General features: G+C 39.5%; 1 protein-coding gene across 4 annotated transcripts in view; it reads right to left on the reverse strand.

Moving 5' to 3' along the window:
* The window catches only part of pam (peptidylglycine alpha-amidating monooxygenase), a 262485-nt gene that overhangs the window by 37821 nt on the left and 212416 nt on the right, over positions 1-12248 (reverse strand). For 3 of the 4 annotated variants that reach the window (XM_080189065.1, XM_080189066.1, XM_080189067.1), the window contains 2 exons: positions 7941-8252; positions 1160-1289 (listed from right to left, as the gene is read on the reverse strand). In XM_080189065.1, the coding sequence (XP_080045191.1) occupies positions 1160-1289; positions 7941-8252 (442 nt within the window). The remainder of the gene's footprint in view (positions 1-1159; positions 1290-7940; positions 8253-12248) is intronic. The other variant, XM_080189068.1, reaches the window with a different exon arrangement.

A 12248-nucleotide genomic window follows, 5' to 3' on the forward strand; every position in this document is an offset into this window, starting at 1 on the left:
TATCAAGTCAAAGCCTCCTCGAAGCCCATTTCCCTATAAGATTTTTGCCATTGCCTGCCAAGCAAACCAAGTCTCTATATACCAACCTCATCTTGCTGCCTCATCATCAACTTTAAAGAAATTCTGCAACTCCTACTTCAACTAGCTCAATCTGCTTGAACTGTAACTCTGTGAAAGAACCCTGACTGGACTCTGGCATAAAGTTACATTCAAACCTGGGGATGATTGCATGTATAAATTATACTTCTGATTTAACCCTGAAGAGAGTTTGCTACATGTCACTTTAAAAGTTGACTTCACAAAGTGAGGCCTTGAAGAAAACATGCCCCGGCTGATTTCAAAAATTATAACATCTCTGCTGATGGACAGACAGTGGGACCATAAAGGAGTTCAGGTTTGCTTCTCGCCCCTTTGTCACATTAGATTAACATTCAATCATGGCCGAGAGAAATTACGCCTGGTGAGGGTCTATCAAGTTAGATTCTGAATCAATATTTTGTGAAACCCAAGGTGGTAAACAAGGACCAGACTTATGACCAGTCAGATCATGAATGCATGTATAAAGAAATTGATTGTGGTTCTCCCACAAATGATGAATATATTAAAAACCTTGTTGTCCAAGTTGTAACCAATAACCCTACCCAACATAACGACAACATCAGTAACGTGGAAAGAATTGACAGCAAAGCTGGGATTGTGTTCCTTCCAGTAGAGCAAGTTAAAAGAGAGTTCAAAATTATGTGGGATATTTTGAGTAGGTAAGAAGAAACTAGTTATCCATTGGTAGGAAGAATGCAAGGAAACTGGTAAAAGAACCAGAGAGGAGATGAAGTAATTATTTTTTTCCTTCAGACAGTTATGATCTGAAATGCACTGCCAGAAAGGAAATAAACAAAAATTTTACTTGATAAGGCAAAATGTGCAGGACTATGGGAAAACAGGTGGAGTGGCACTATTTGGGTAGACCCAAGAGCCAACACAAGGGCAATGGGCTGGAAAGCCTCACTTTATGCTGTAAGATTCCATTAAAACAACAGATTGCAACACTGTAGAATATACTTTTATTCATGTCTCAAGCACTGGATTGCTCAAAGTAGATAAGAGAATTGTCTGCACACCAAAACCTTAAAAAGTAACTGTTCACAGTCAACTTACGTACTTCTCATCCCACACATGATTTCCTCTGTGAAAAATGACCAGGTTATCTTTGGAATCCAGTGCAACTCCAGAAACTTGGCCCAGCTTCAGTTTCTCTCCAGGCCAGTCAACTGCTTCTTCCAAGTGAGAGACTACAAGTTGGGAAGGGAAAAAACAATAAATCTCAGTTCCTTTATTTTGGCATACAATAAATAAATTTGTATTTATTTTTGGCATACAGGTGAATTGCATGCATTCCATTATCATGCACGAAAAACATATTTAAAAAATACTGGGAACAACTGATAATTCCTATAATGTAGTACTCAAAATAATCTGTTTTCTTGTTAATTCCTTCAATAATTCAAACTAAGCAGCATTAGTTCAACATACAAAATACTAAATGGCTGAATTACTGAGTCTAATGATTGTGCATACAGGGTTCGGAGGAGGTTCCTTAATTTTAATAACTGTGGCAGCTATCTGCACTACCGGGGTGGATGTCACAACACCCTGACACCAAGGAAGACTGCAATATGTGACAAAGGCTGTCCTTTATGAAGGGACAGGAGGTGCCAGACTTTTTTTTTAGTATGTTGGGGTTGGCAGGCACCCAGGACTCTCATTTAAATGGTATTGTGCAAAAGAAATGACTCCACAAACAGCACAGAATCTGTACAGGCTGATCCTCACCAGATACTTTCACCTCAAAATAAATGCTAAATTAAAATAAACCCTCACCCTTACCCTGGGAGGATCATCAGTTGCTATTTAATCAGATATCCTTCTCATAGGATTTACGGAGAGAAACAAACGTGATGGCAGGAGCTGAAAAGGCTGCTTTCTACCATGTGAAGCTGAGCAAACTTGACTTACCAAGCACAGAAAAGATACCTGATCAGTGAATCATTTTGTAAACTTGCTTAAAACTTCATTTAATTATTTATTTTGGTCTTGATAGTTCTTTAGTGTTTCTGCTTGAGAGCATCCAGCAAAACACACAGCCTCATTTTTACAATGTACATTGCCTCAGGTTTTCATGTTAAATACTTATTGTTGAAAAAACAACTTGGACAAGTTGGGTCTAGGCCAAGTACTCTGGGCATATCCCATGATAATTGCTCAGTTATGTATAGTACTTTTGGCAGCATTTTGTATTTGAACCATGACATGATTTCAATTGAAAGGTTAATGATAAGGCTTCACATGTTAACCCGTCCTCTATTATTCATACTGAATATAAAGTTACCCAGCATACTCCTGCAGGACCAACTGATCAATAAAGCATTGCATTACATATTATCAAAACCAGACTCACTTCAACATCATGAGGAGCTTTTACAGTGCCACTGCAGAAGTATAATGGTACCAGTCAAGTCACTTGAACTGTTCTAATGTGTAAAGGTTGGATGCTGTATTTTTAGTGGATCATATAGGTGACTAGCCAGAAAGATTTTGAAGCATCCAGTTTATTATAAGGAATAACTCTAAAGCAATATCCAGTATTATACTGCTTTGTATAAAGAATTTTAATCATCTTTCATTTTAACATAACAAAGGGAATATTTGAAATTTATTTCCATTCTGTAATGGTGGATCAGTTGTAGTCGGAGTCATATAAATCTGTAAGATCTCGGGTTCAGCCTGATCAGTGTTGGGTAAGCTAATCTTAGCTAGACAGTTCTACAAAGATGAGTGGAAATTTGTAGTTTTTTAAACAGAGGTTTATGTTGCTCTGGAATTTCCAAAACAGAAAAAAAAGCAGTAGGCAGTTCAACTCCCCGAGCCTGATTCTCCATTTAATAAGATCACAGCTGATCTGATCATGACCTTAACTCCACTTTCCTGTCTCCACACCAACAACCCTGAAATCCCTTATCAAAAATCTCTCTCACTTAACCTATAGTCTATTCAACGACTTAGCTTCCACAGCTCTCTATGGAAAAGAATTCCAAAGACTAAACCCTATGAGAAATTCCTCCTAATTTACACCTTCAACACCTTATTTGGAAACCATGCCTCAAGCTCTGGTATCTCTCACCAGAAGAAACATTCTCTCAGCAATCTGCTCTATAAAGGCCCCTCAAAATCTTGTATGTTTCAATAAGATCACTTCTCAATCTTCTAAACTTCAGGCCTAACCTGTTCAACCTTTCCTCATATTACAAACTCATTTAAAAAAATTCTGTCATAGCATTTATTGCCCATCACAATTGTCCTTGAGGTGGTAGTTAGTTGTCTTCATCAAGTGTTGCAGTCCATGGGATGTAGGTACACTCTCAGTCCTGTTAGGAAGAGTTTCAGAATTTTCATCCAGCAACAGTGAAGGAACAATGAAAAATTTCCAAATCAGGGTGGTGTGTGGCTTGGAGGGGAAACTGCAAATGAAGTTGTTCCATGTACCTGTTACCCTTGTCCTTCAAAGTAGCAGGGGTTGCCAGTTTGGAAAGTACTGGGAAAGGAGCTTTGGTGAGTTATTGAAGTGCATCTTGTAGATAGTACATACTGCTGCCAGTTTACATCAGTGGGGTAAGGAGTGAATGTCGAAAGTGGTGGGTTGGGTGCCATTTATATGAACTGTCTTTTCCAGATAATATCAAGTTTCTTGAGTGTTGTTGGAGCTACACCTATCCAGACAAGCAGAGAGTATTCCACCATACTCTTGAATTGTGCTTTGTAAACACAAGGCTTTGGGGAACCAGGAGGTAAATTACCCACCAGAAAATTACCAGCCTCTGACTTGCTCTTGTAGCCATAGTATTTATACAGTTGGTCTAATTGAGATTCTGGTCAATGGTAACCCCCAAGTGATTGATAATGGGGGATTCATGACTAAATGACCCAACATCTCTTTTGGGAGATATTTGTTGCCTGGTACTTCCGAGACATGACTGTTACTTGCATCTCATGCAGTGATTAGCCGAGTGAATCTTCTCTGAAATGCTTCCAATCTAAATAAGCTGACCAAAATTCTGCACGGTGCTCCAGGTGTGCTCTCATCAGTGCCTTATACAGTTGTAGCAAGATTTCTGTACTTCCCGCCCCCCCATTACACTCCATCTGTAAGTTTTTTTGCCTGGTCACTTACCCTTTCTATATCCCTTTGTAGGCTCAATGGACCCACTTCACAATTTGCTTTCCTGTCTCCCTTTCATCAGCAAATTTGGCTAAAATACAGTAAGCCCCTTCATCCAAGTCATAAATACAGATTTCTGATAGTTAAAGCCCCAGAACTAAAACCTGTGGCACCTTATCAAATGGCTTTGATAAATCCAAACATAACATTTACTGGTGCCCTTTTATCCAACCTATTTGTTGCATCCTCAAAAAACTAATATTTGTCAAACATGATTTCCTTTTCACAAAATTCTGTTTACTCTGCCTGAATGTATTAGATTTTCTAAATGCCTTAGTATCTCTTTAATAATGGATTCTAGCATCTTTCCAATGACTGACATTAGGCTAACTGGCCTATAGTTTCCTGCATTTTTCCTTGAATAGAGGTGTTATAGTTACAGTCCATAATCTCGGGAACATTACAACCAATGCATCCACTATCTCCACAGCCACTTTTAAGACTCTAGGATGGAGGCCATCAGATCCATAGGACCTGTCAGCCTTAAGACCCATTAGTATTTTCAGTACTTTTTCTCCAATGATGATTTAAACGCCTCCATTCCTTTTGCCTCATAAGATGTACGAGTAGGGGCTACACGACCAGGAACAGTTACAGATGTTATTTGCCAAATTTTTTTTTTGGTTTTGGTTCTGGTTTCTGTGATGGAACCACACAAATAATGGTGCGAATATTGCTGGAAAAGAGACACGAGTTGATTTCTACAATTATAAGTACCCAAACTTTTAATCAATAACTGAAGCGGTTAACAAATGCAGTTCTTCACTAAATGGAAGATGAAGCTATTACAGGTGCTCACCCTCAATTATTCCCTTAAATGGATTCTGAGCAGTGGCAATGCTTGTCCGATTGCCACATCGCTTGTAAATTCCTTCAACTCAATGTTGATGTGCATTTCTTCCAGGGGCTTCCAAGCACAGCTTTCATAGAAATGTGCAGTGCAGCACCAGTGGGGAACTCCTTTGGGGCAGAGTATTCATGGAATCCCGATCAATAGAATCCCTACAGTGCAGGCAGCCATTCGGCCTTTCAAGCCTGCATCGACTCTCTGAAAGAGCATTTTACCCAAGCACATCCTCTGCACTTATTTACCATAACTAAACCCCTAGCCTACATATCTTGGGAGACTAAGGGGCAAATTAGCACGGCTAATCCATGTAACTCAAACATTTTTGGACTGTGTAAGGAAACTGAGCATGCAGAGGAAACCCACGCAGGCACAGGCAAAATGTGCAAATTCCACGCAGTCACCCGAGCCTGAATCAAACTTGGGTCCTTGGCACTGTGAGACAGTAGTGCCATCATGCTGTTTGTGACAACTGTGCTGCCCATAAAGCCTGGGAATGATAGGACATGTCTCCTTTTTATAGCACCCAGCTTCCATAGGCTCAGTTTAAAGCTCAAGTCTCAATGTTAGTGAATGACTGTTAGTGAATGGGTAGTTGGGTCAGGCGGAGTGTGGTCAGGTTGGGTGGGGTGGGTGAGTAGCCTGGTTGGGTGAGGGGTAATCATCAGGTTGGGTGGAAGGGGATTAGTTGGGCCTTTCACATGGCCTAGAAGTGATGCAATGATCTGGAGATCAAAAAAAATTTTATGAGATGTACCATTATCAATATGGTACATCTCATTCAACCTACTGATTTAGGAATCATTGCCACATTATTCTCCAACTACATGGCATCATAAAAAGCAGTAATGGAATAATCCAGAAAACAAAATACAAATACAAAACAGAGCCAACATTCCAACATGGGTGCCAAGGTACGCTCATCCATGCTCTCTGGCACTATTCCAAAGCATCTAGTGTCAGGGAATGGGTAAGTAACTTTAATACTCTGGTCTCGGGTACAAGGTACATCATGGATGTCATCAAGTCTGGAGTTTGGTTTGGCGGGGGTGGGGGGGGGGTGTGAGATATGCAGGGAAAGAAAATGCCAAAAAAACCCAGAAATATGTTTGCACTTCCCCATCATCTGTTTTTAAGGGGCACAAATAAGCACTCCAAGCCCAATGGCCAGAGACTGAAAATGGCAAGGGAATTTCTGCGGAAGATCAGATCTGGCCAATGTAACACCAAGCAATGCCCAGCCAATTCTCCCACCAGGAGGATCTTGAAAATAGTCTTAGACTCGAGTCAAATTGGTAATCTTTGACTTTCAGTAATTGTGGGAGAAACCCTGGCTGTAATTTTTAGATGGAATTACCGCAGATTTTAGTGTCATATCCTGTGGTTGGCTGCCTTCAAGATTTTTGATTTGTTTTGGTATGCTTGTGAAATGCCCCATTAAGATGCCAGCAGGGCTCAATCAAATTGCAAGATTTAGTGACTATTGCTGATTTATAGAGCAGCATAACTGCAAACCAAATTATAGTAGCAATGCACCAAAATTCTGATGTGGAACTATTTATTCAGCCATTTAATAACAGACCTGAACATTGAACTACATCATCATAGTGCATGAACAGTACCTGTACAATTTGCAAAAATGTCTGAATTAAGATAGAACAGTAAGTGAAGAGTTGTTGAAATTTCCATTCAATGTTTTCTTAAAGATAATTTTAGCTGCCTTAGCTCACCCTCATTCCACTTTTTTTGGTTGAGCTTGTGAGAAGTTATTATGTTTTTAGCCTTTAGCCTTAGTAATTATATCACTGAGCTAGAGGTGACATGGACTGCTCTGGACTGTAGCACACCAAGGGGCTACCACACTTCAAAGGGGCTGCTCACCCAATACTTGAAGCAACAGCCCACTTCCACTCGCTATTTCCACCAGGCGGCTCAGTGGGGATGGAGAACAATCTTTTAAGCCAAGGTGCCCCCCCAAAAAACATGTGTACATCTAGTTTTCATACCACCATATGATTTTGGCATGCAGCTGCTTTGACCATTTTGTTTACAAAAAAAGCTGTGGATTAAGCATTGTCCACCCCACATTGCTGCTCAAAATAACAGCTTAGCAGAGGTTTGCAAAGGGTAGATATTTTAAAAAGCACCTTGATCAAAATATATACAATATTTAGACAGAACTGACATTTATACAATATAAATTTGATTGTATTGTATCATAAGTATCAAAACTGCAAGACATTCAACAATGACATGCAAGAAAACTGCATTCTGTGGGATAGTGCTTCATTGGTACACATAGAATATTTTACATGCTACAACAGCCAGCAGCTTATTAGCAAACAATGCTGAACATGATCAATACGGCAGAAGCCACAACACATCAAGCTCTGACACAATTTAGCTAGTTTCCAAAGAAACCTGAAGGGAATAAGTCAATATACCAATAGCTGTGCAGTCTACATATTTATGCAAATTCAATGACTGTATTATCAATTTAGACGACCCTAAATGGTTTCCTATTTCATTCGTACAGCTTTGTGCATATAAATCTTTCAGCACTGTTAAATCACTATTATAGACAATACAATTTGGAGCAATAGTTAAATATTTCCAGAAGTTAGCAAGTCACTACTAAAAAAACTTTTAACTGCAAAACTACCTACTTGTCTCAAGTTAGTTATTAATTTTTGGTTGTGCAGCAGTGCATATCATAAATGATAACTTTTATTTTTGTAAATAAACTTGTAAATCCCTTCAGATTTTGATAGAGTAAATCCAGGATTACGATGACACAGTTTCACACAGAGTCTGACCCACCTCCATTGTAGTCAGTTTCTCTGCTGTTCACCCCAAGCTGAGACTGCAGACTCGACAATCTATTGCCAAGAGGCCTTACTGTGGATTCTATCCTGTGGAATTTGTGAACTCTGTCTCTTACTAGGACAGGGTCAGACCTTTCATCAAGTTCCAAGAACTCCTTTGGACCAGAAGTCAGGTCCTTTTTTTGCACCACATTAGCAATTGCAGCAACTAGTTCTGATTCTGCCTTGTGTGTAGGGTTGTACTTATGCACATGAACCACATCTTCGCGTTCTCCCAGGAGCTTGGAAATTAGTGCATAAAAATTACCTGTATAAACATTGCAAGGAAACAGAAAATAAAGCAGAGGTAGTGAGAAAACCAATTCAGTGGATGCGAGAAAGGTTAATAGGCCGATAAAGGCAGGCAGGAGAGCAAGAAGATAGCAACAATTATTTTGAGAGGCACAATTATTCTTAAAAGAATTTTAAAATGCATCATTTATCAAATTGGGATTGGAGAAATCTGTAAATAACCTTCACCTCATTCTGAAAATAAAGATTAGAAATGGACAGCTCGACTTTGATGATCAGACTACTCAACAAAGTGAATGCATAATAATAACCACATTGAAAAATTAATGATTACAATGCAATCCATTATAGGAAATAAGTCAGTAAATTAAAATAAATTGTTTTATCAGTAATCTTTGACCAAAAATACTGAATAGAAAATATTTTTTGCTTTGTTTTTTTTCTGCAGGAGAGCATTGCTAATAATGTTTTTAAGATCTATAAATGCAATTATAGAAAAGATTTCACATGCTGCAAGTAATGCCTCTCCAACAGCATAGCTGAAATTGAGAAGTAACATGAGGAATTGCAGTCAAGAACTCATTGCACCCTTCTGCAGCACATATCTGTTATTGCTCAGCAAGGCACAATACTATATTAGCCTTGGAAATGAAACAAATGCACTATGTAGCACATTAATAAATCTGTGCATTGATTGTTCCAATATGCAAAATAATTATGAAAGTTGAGCTTTGGTTACTTTCTAATTCAATTGGTCAACCTCTTAACCATTACAGCTCTGCTCTTTGGAATTCTCAAAAACTTGGCTTTTTCTACCATCAAAAGTTTTTGAAATTAAATCTGACCAGATTTCTGGTTTTCCCTCACTAACTTCTTTTGCTTTCCACTCTGTGTCCACTTCTATATCCATTGAATACTAAGTCATTTATCCGAGAGGAGTACTCCATAAATCTTCTCACTGTCTGTTGGCATTATGGCACTATATGTAATCAGTTTTGATCGCTTCAAACAGATTATATAAATGAAAAAGGAATAATCTGCATCAGATAACAAAGTCTCAAAGGCTGGAATTAATCCAATTAACCTTTGCTAAATCAAAGTGACATTGTTCTTGTGTCTCTATTTCCCTTTTTGCCCCATACACATACATTTCTTATTAAATCATTATTTTGCAGAAAACTTCCAACTGTTCAAAGTTGAATTTGTAATCAGTTTTTATTCTTTAATGCATTAGATGCATGACTTAATAAATCTTTAAGATCAGCACAGCATTATTTGAAGCAGTTGTGCTTTAGTTATCTAGAAGAAAGTTCACTGCAGGGCCTGTTTTCACGATTCTGTGACTCTAATTGCTATCTTGGTGCTTTTTTCTTCCCTTGTCCAGTCTCTTCCCACCTACATTCTTGATTCTTCTGATGCCTTACATCGCTTCAATCTTTTCCAGTTTCCCAGCCTCAATCGTCCCTTCTTTATTCTGGAGTCCAATCACAGTACACCTCCATCTCTCATCAGGATGCTTGGAGGGCTTTCCAATTCTTTCTTGAACAGAAGCCCAAACAGTCCCACCCATCACCACTTACCTCTGTCTAGTTAAACTTGTTTTCTCATTGAACAATTTCTCCTTTAAACTTGTCTTACTTCCTCTACTGGTGCTGTGGATCTGAGCAGAAAGGTTTCCCAAGGCTCATACAGTTCTTCCAGTCATCATCTGCATCTCACAACTTGGAAAACCCTGGCAAAATCCTTTGCTGTATGCTGAGTTTGTTAAACTTGATGGAAAATATTTTAGCAGGAAGGTGCCAATCTTATACAGTAACTTGTGCTAAAAGTTTGCATGTGCACACATTCTTAGAATCTGCCCCAGTGTGGATAGTCTCTTGACGTCCTTTGCTCAAGACACCTCAAATAATGAGTGCCAACTCCCAGACATTTCTTCTTGCTGTTCCTTGGACTATGACCCCACCACCTAACATCAATCGATTGTTTCTAAGATCATTACTGATTTCTCCTCCAAAGATCATCCTCCACAACTTCCCACCTGATAGTCTCCCAGCCTCAAATAGCCTACTTAGACCTCATTACCAAACCCACAAACAAAACTGTCCTGGTCGATGTTTCATTTCAGCCTGTTCCTGCCTCATTTAACTTATTAATTAATGAGCTGCCAAGAGGAGGTGGTAGAGGCAGATACAATCACTACATTTAAAAGATATTTGGACAAGTACACGGATGCAAAAGGTTTTGAGGGATATGGGCCAAACGCAAGCAAATGAGACTAGTTCAGTTTAGAAAACCTGGTCAGCATGGATGAGTTAGGCCGAAGAGCCTGTTTCTATGCCGTATATCTGTATGATTCTACGACTTCAATTGCTATCTTAGTACTTTCTTCTTCCCTTGATTAGTCTCTTCGCACCTACATTCCTGATTCTTTGGGCGTTTTGTGTCATTTCAGTGATTTCCAGTTTCCTGGCCTTAACTGGCCCTTCTTCATTCTGGATGTCCAATTTGAGTTACAATTCCTCATCAGCACTGTCTGAGGGGTTTTGAATTCTTCCTTGAACAGAAGCCCAAACATTCCCATCAATTACCACTCTCCTGTCTAGCTAAAGTTGTTCTCTCTTTGAGCAATTTCTTGTTTTACTTGTTTCACTTCCTCCAAACAAAAGGTATGGCTATGGTTACCTGCATGGGCCATGGTTACGTCTATCTCTTCATGGGGTATGTGGTGCAGTCTTTGTTCCAGTCTGACTCAGGCCTCCTCCCACAGCTGTTTCTCTGATACATTGATGACTGTATTGGTGCTGTTCCTTGCTCTCGGCCAGAACTCAAAAACTCAATTTTGCTTTCAATTTTCACCCTTCTCTCACTTTCACGAGGTCCATCTCCGAACTTCCCTTTCTTGACTTCTCTGTCTCCATTTTGGGGACACTGTCAGCTAATATCCATTACAAGCTCATTACTTCCCACAGGTATCTCAAAACATTTCCTTACACCCTGCTTCCTGTAAGTGCTCCATACCATTCTCCTAATTTCTCCATCTCTGTTCTGATGATGCTAACTTTCACAATGGAACTTCTGATGTTTTCCTTTTTCTAAATTGCGGATTTCAACACAGTGGTTGTTAGGTCCATTTATGACCCATTACTACACTTCTGCCCTCACTCCTTCCATTCCCTCCCACATCCATGATTGAATTCCCTTCGTCCTTATTTTCCATTTCACCAGATTCTGTATTCAAAGGATCAACTTCAGTCACCTCCATCATGATGCCATCACCAAACACATCTTCCCTCCCTCACTCCATCAACACTAACGGGGCTGTTCCCTCCATGGCATCCTGGTCCACTCCTCTAACAACAATAACTCATCCTCTTCCTATGAAATGGCAGGTGGTGCCCCTTTAGCTCCTCTCTTCTCACTGTCCAAGGGCCCAAATATTCCTTTCAGGTAACTCAGTGATTTACCTGTTCTTAGTTTCCTGTATGCGCAGACTGCATGACTACCTTGCAGAATACCTCCTCTCAGTCCGCAACCAAGACCCCTCTCTTCCGATTGCTTGCCATCTCTATTCACTACCTTGCTCTCATGCTCATATTTCTATCCTCGATCTGTTGCATTGTTCCAGTGAAGCCCAATACAAGCTGGAGAAACAGCATTTCATCTTTCAATTAGACACTTTAAAACCTTGTGGACTCAATAGTGAATTCAACAACTTCTAGCTGCGAACTCTATCCTCCATTTTGAACTTTATTTCCCTTCCAAGTGCCAAGTGTATCTTGTTTTCATGTTTTTGCTTCCAGGCAGAGATGGCCTTCATTTTGCTATTAGTATCTACTTTGAATCAATTGCTTGTTTTTGCTAAACTACTGTCATCACTCCCTTTGCCTTTTGTTCCAGTACACCATTGATATTTAAACTCTAGCCCTCCAGCCTATCCTTTACTTTACTTTTGGTTCCACCTGAAAGATGCACTGGGAATCCCCCTCGGAAATTCCCAGTTAAGGGTTGAACT

The sequence above is a fragment of the Carcharhinus amblyrhynchos genome, chromosome 5 (genome assembly GCF_965287045.1).
Source record: "Carcharhinus amblyrhynchos chromosome 5, sCarAmb.v2.hapA, whole genome shotgun sequence".
In the NCBI taxonomy this organism is placed as follows: domain Eukaryota; kingdom Metazoa; phylum Chordata; class Chondrichthyes; order Carcharhiniformes; family Carcharhinidae; genus Carcharhinus; species Carcharhinus amblyrhynchos.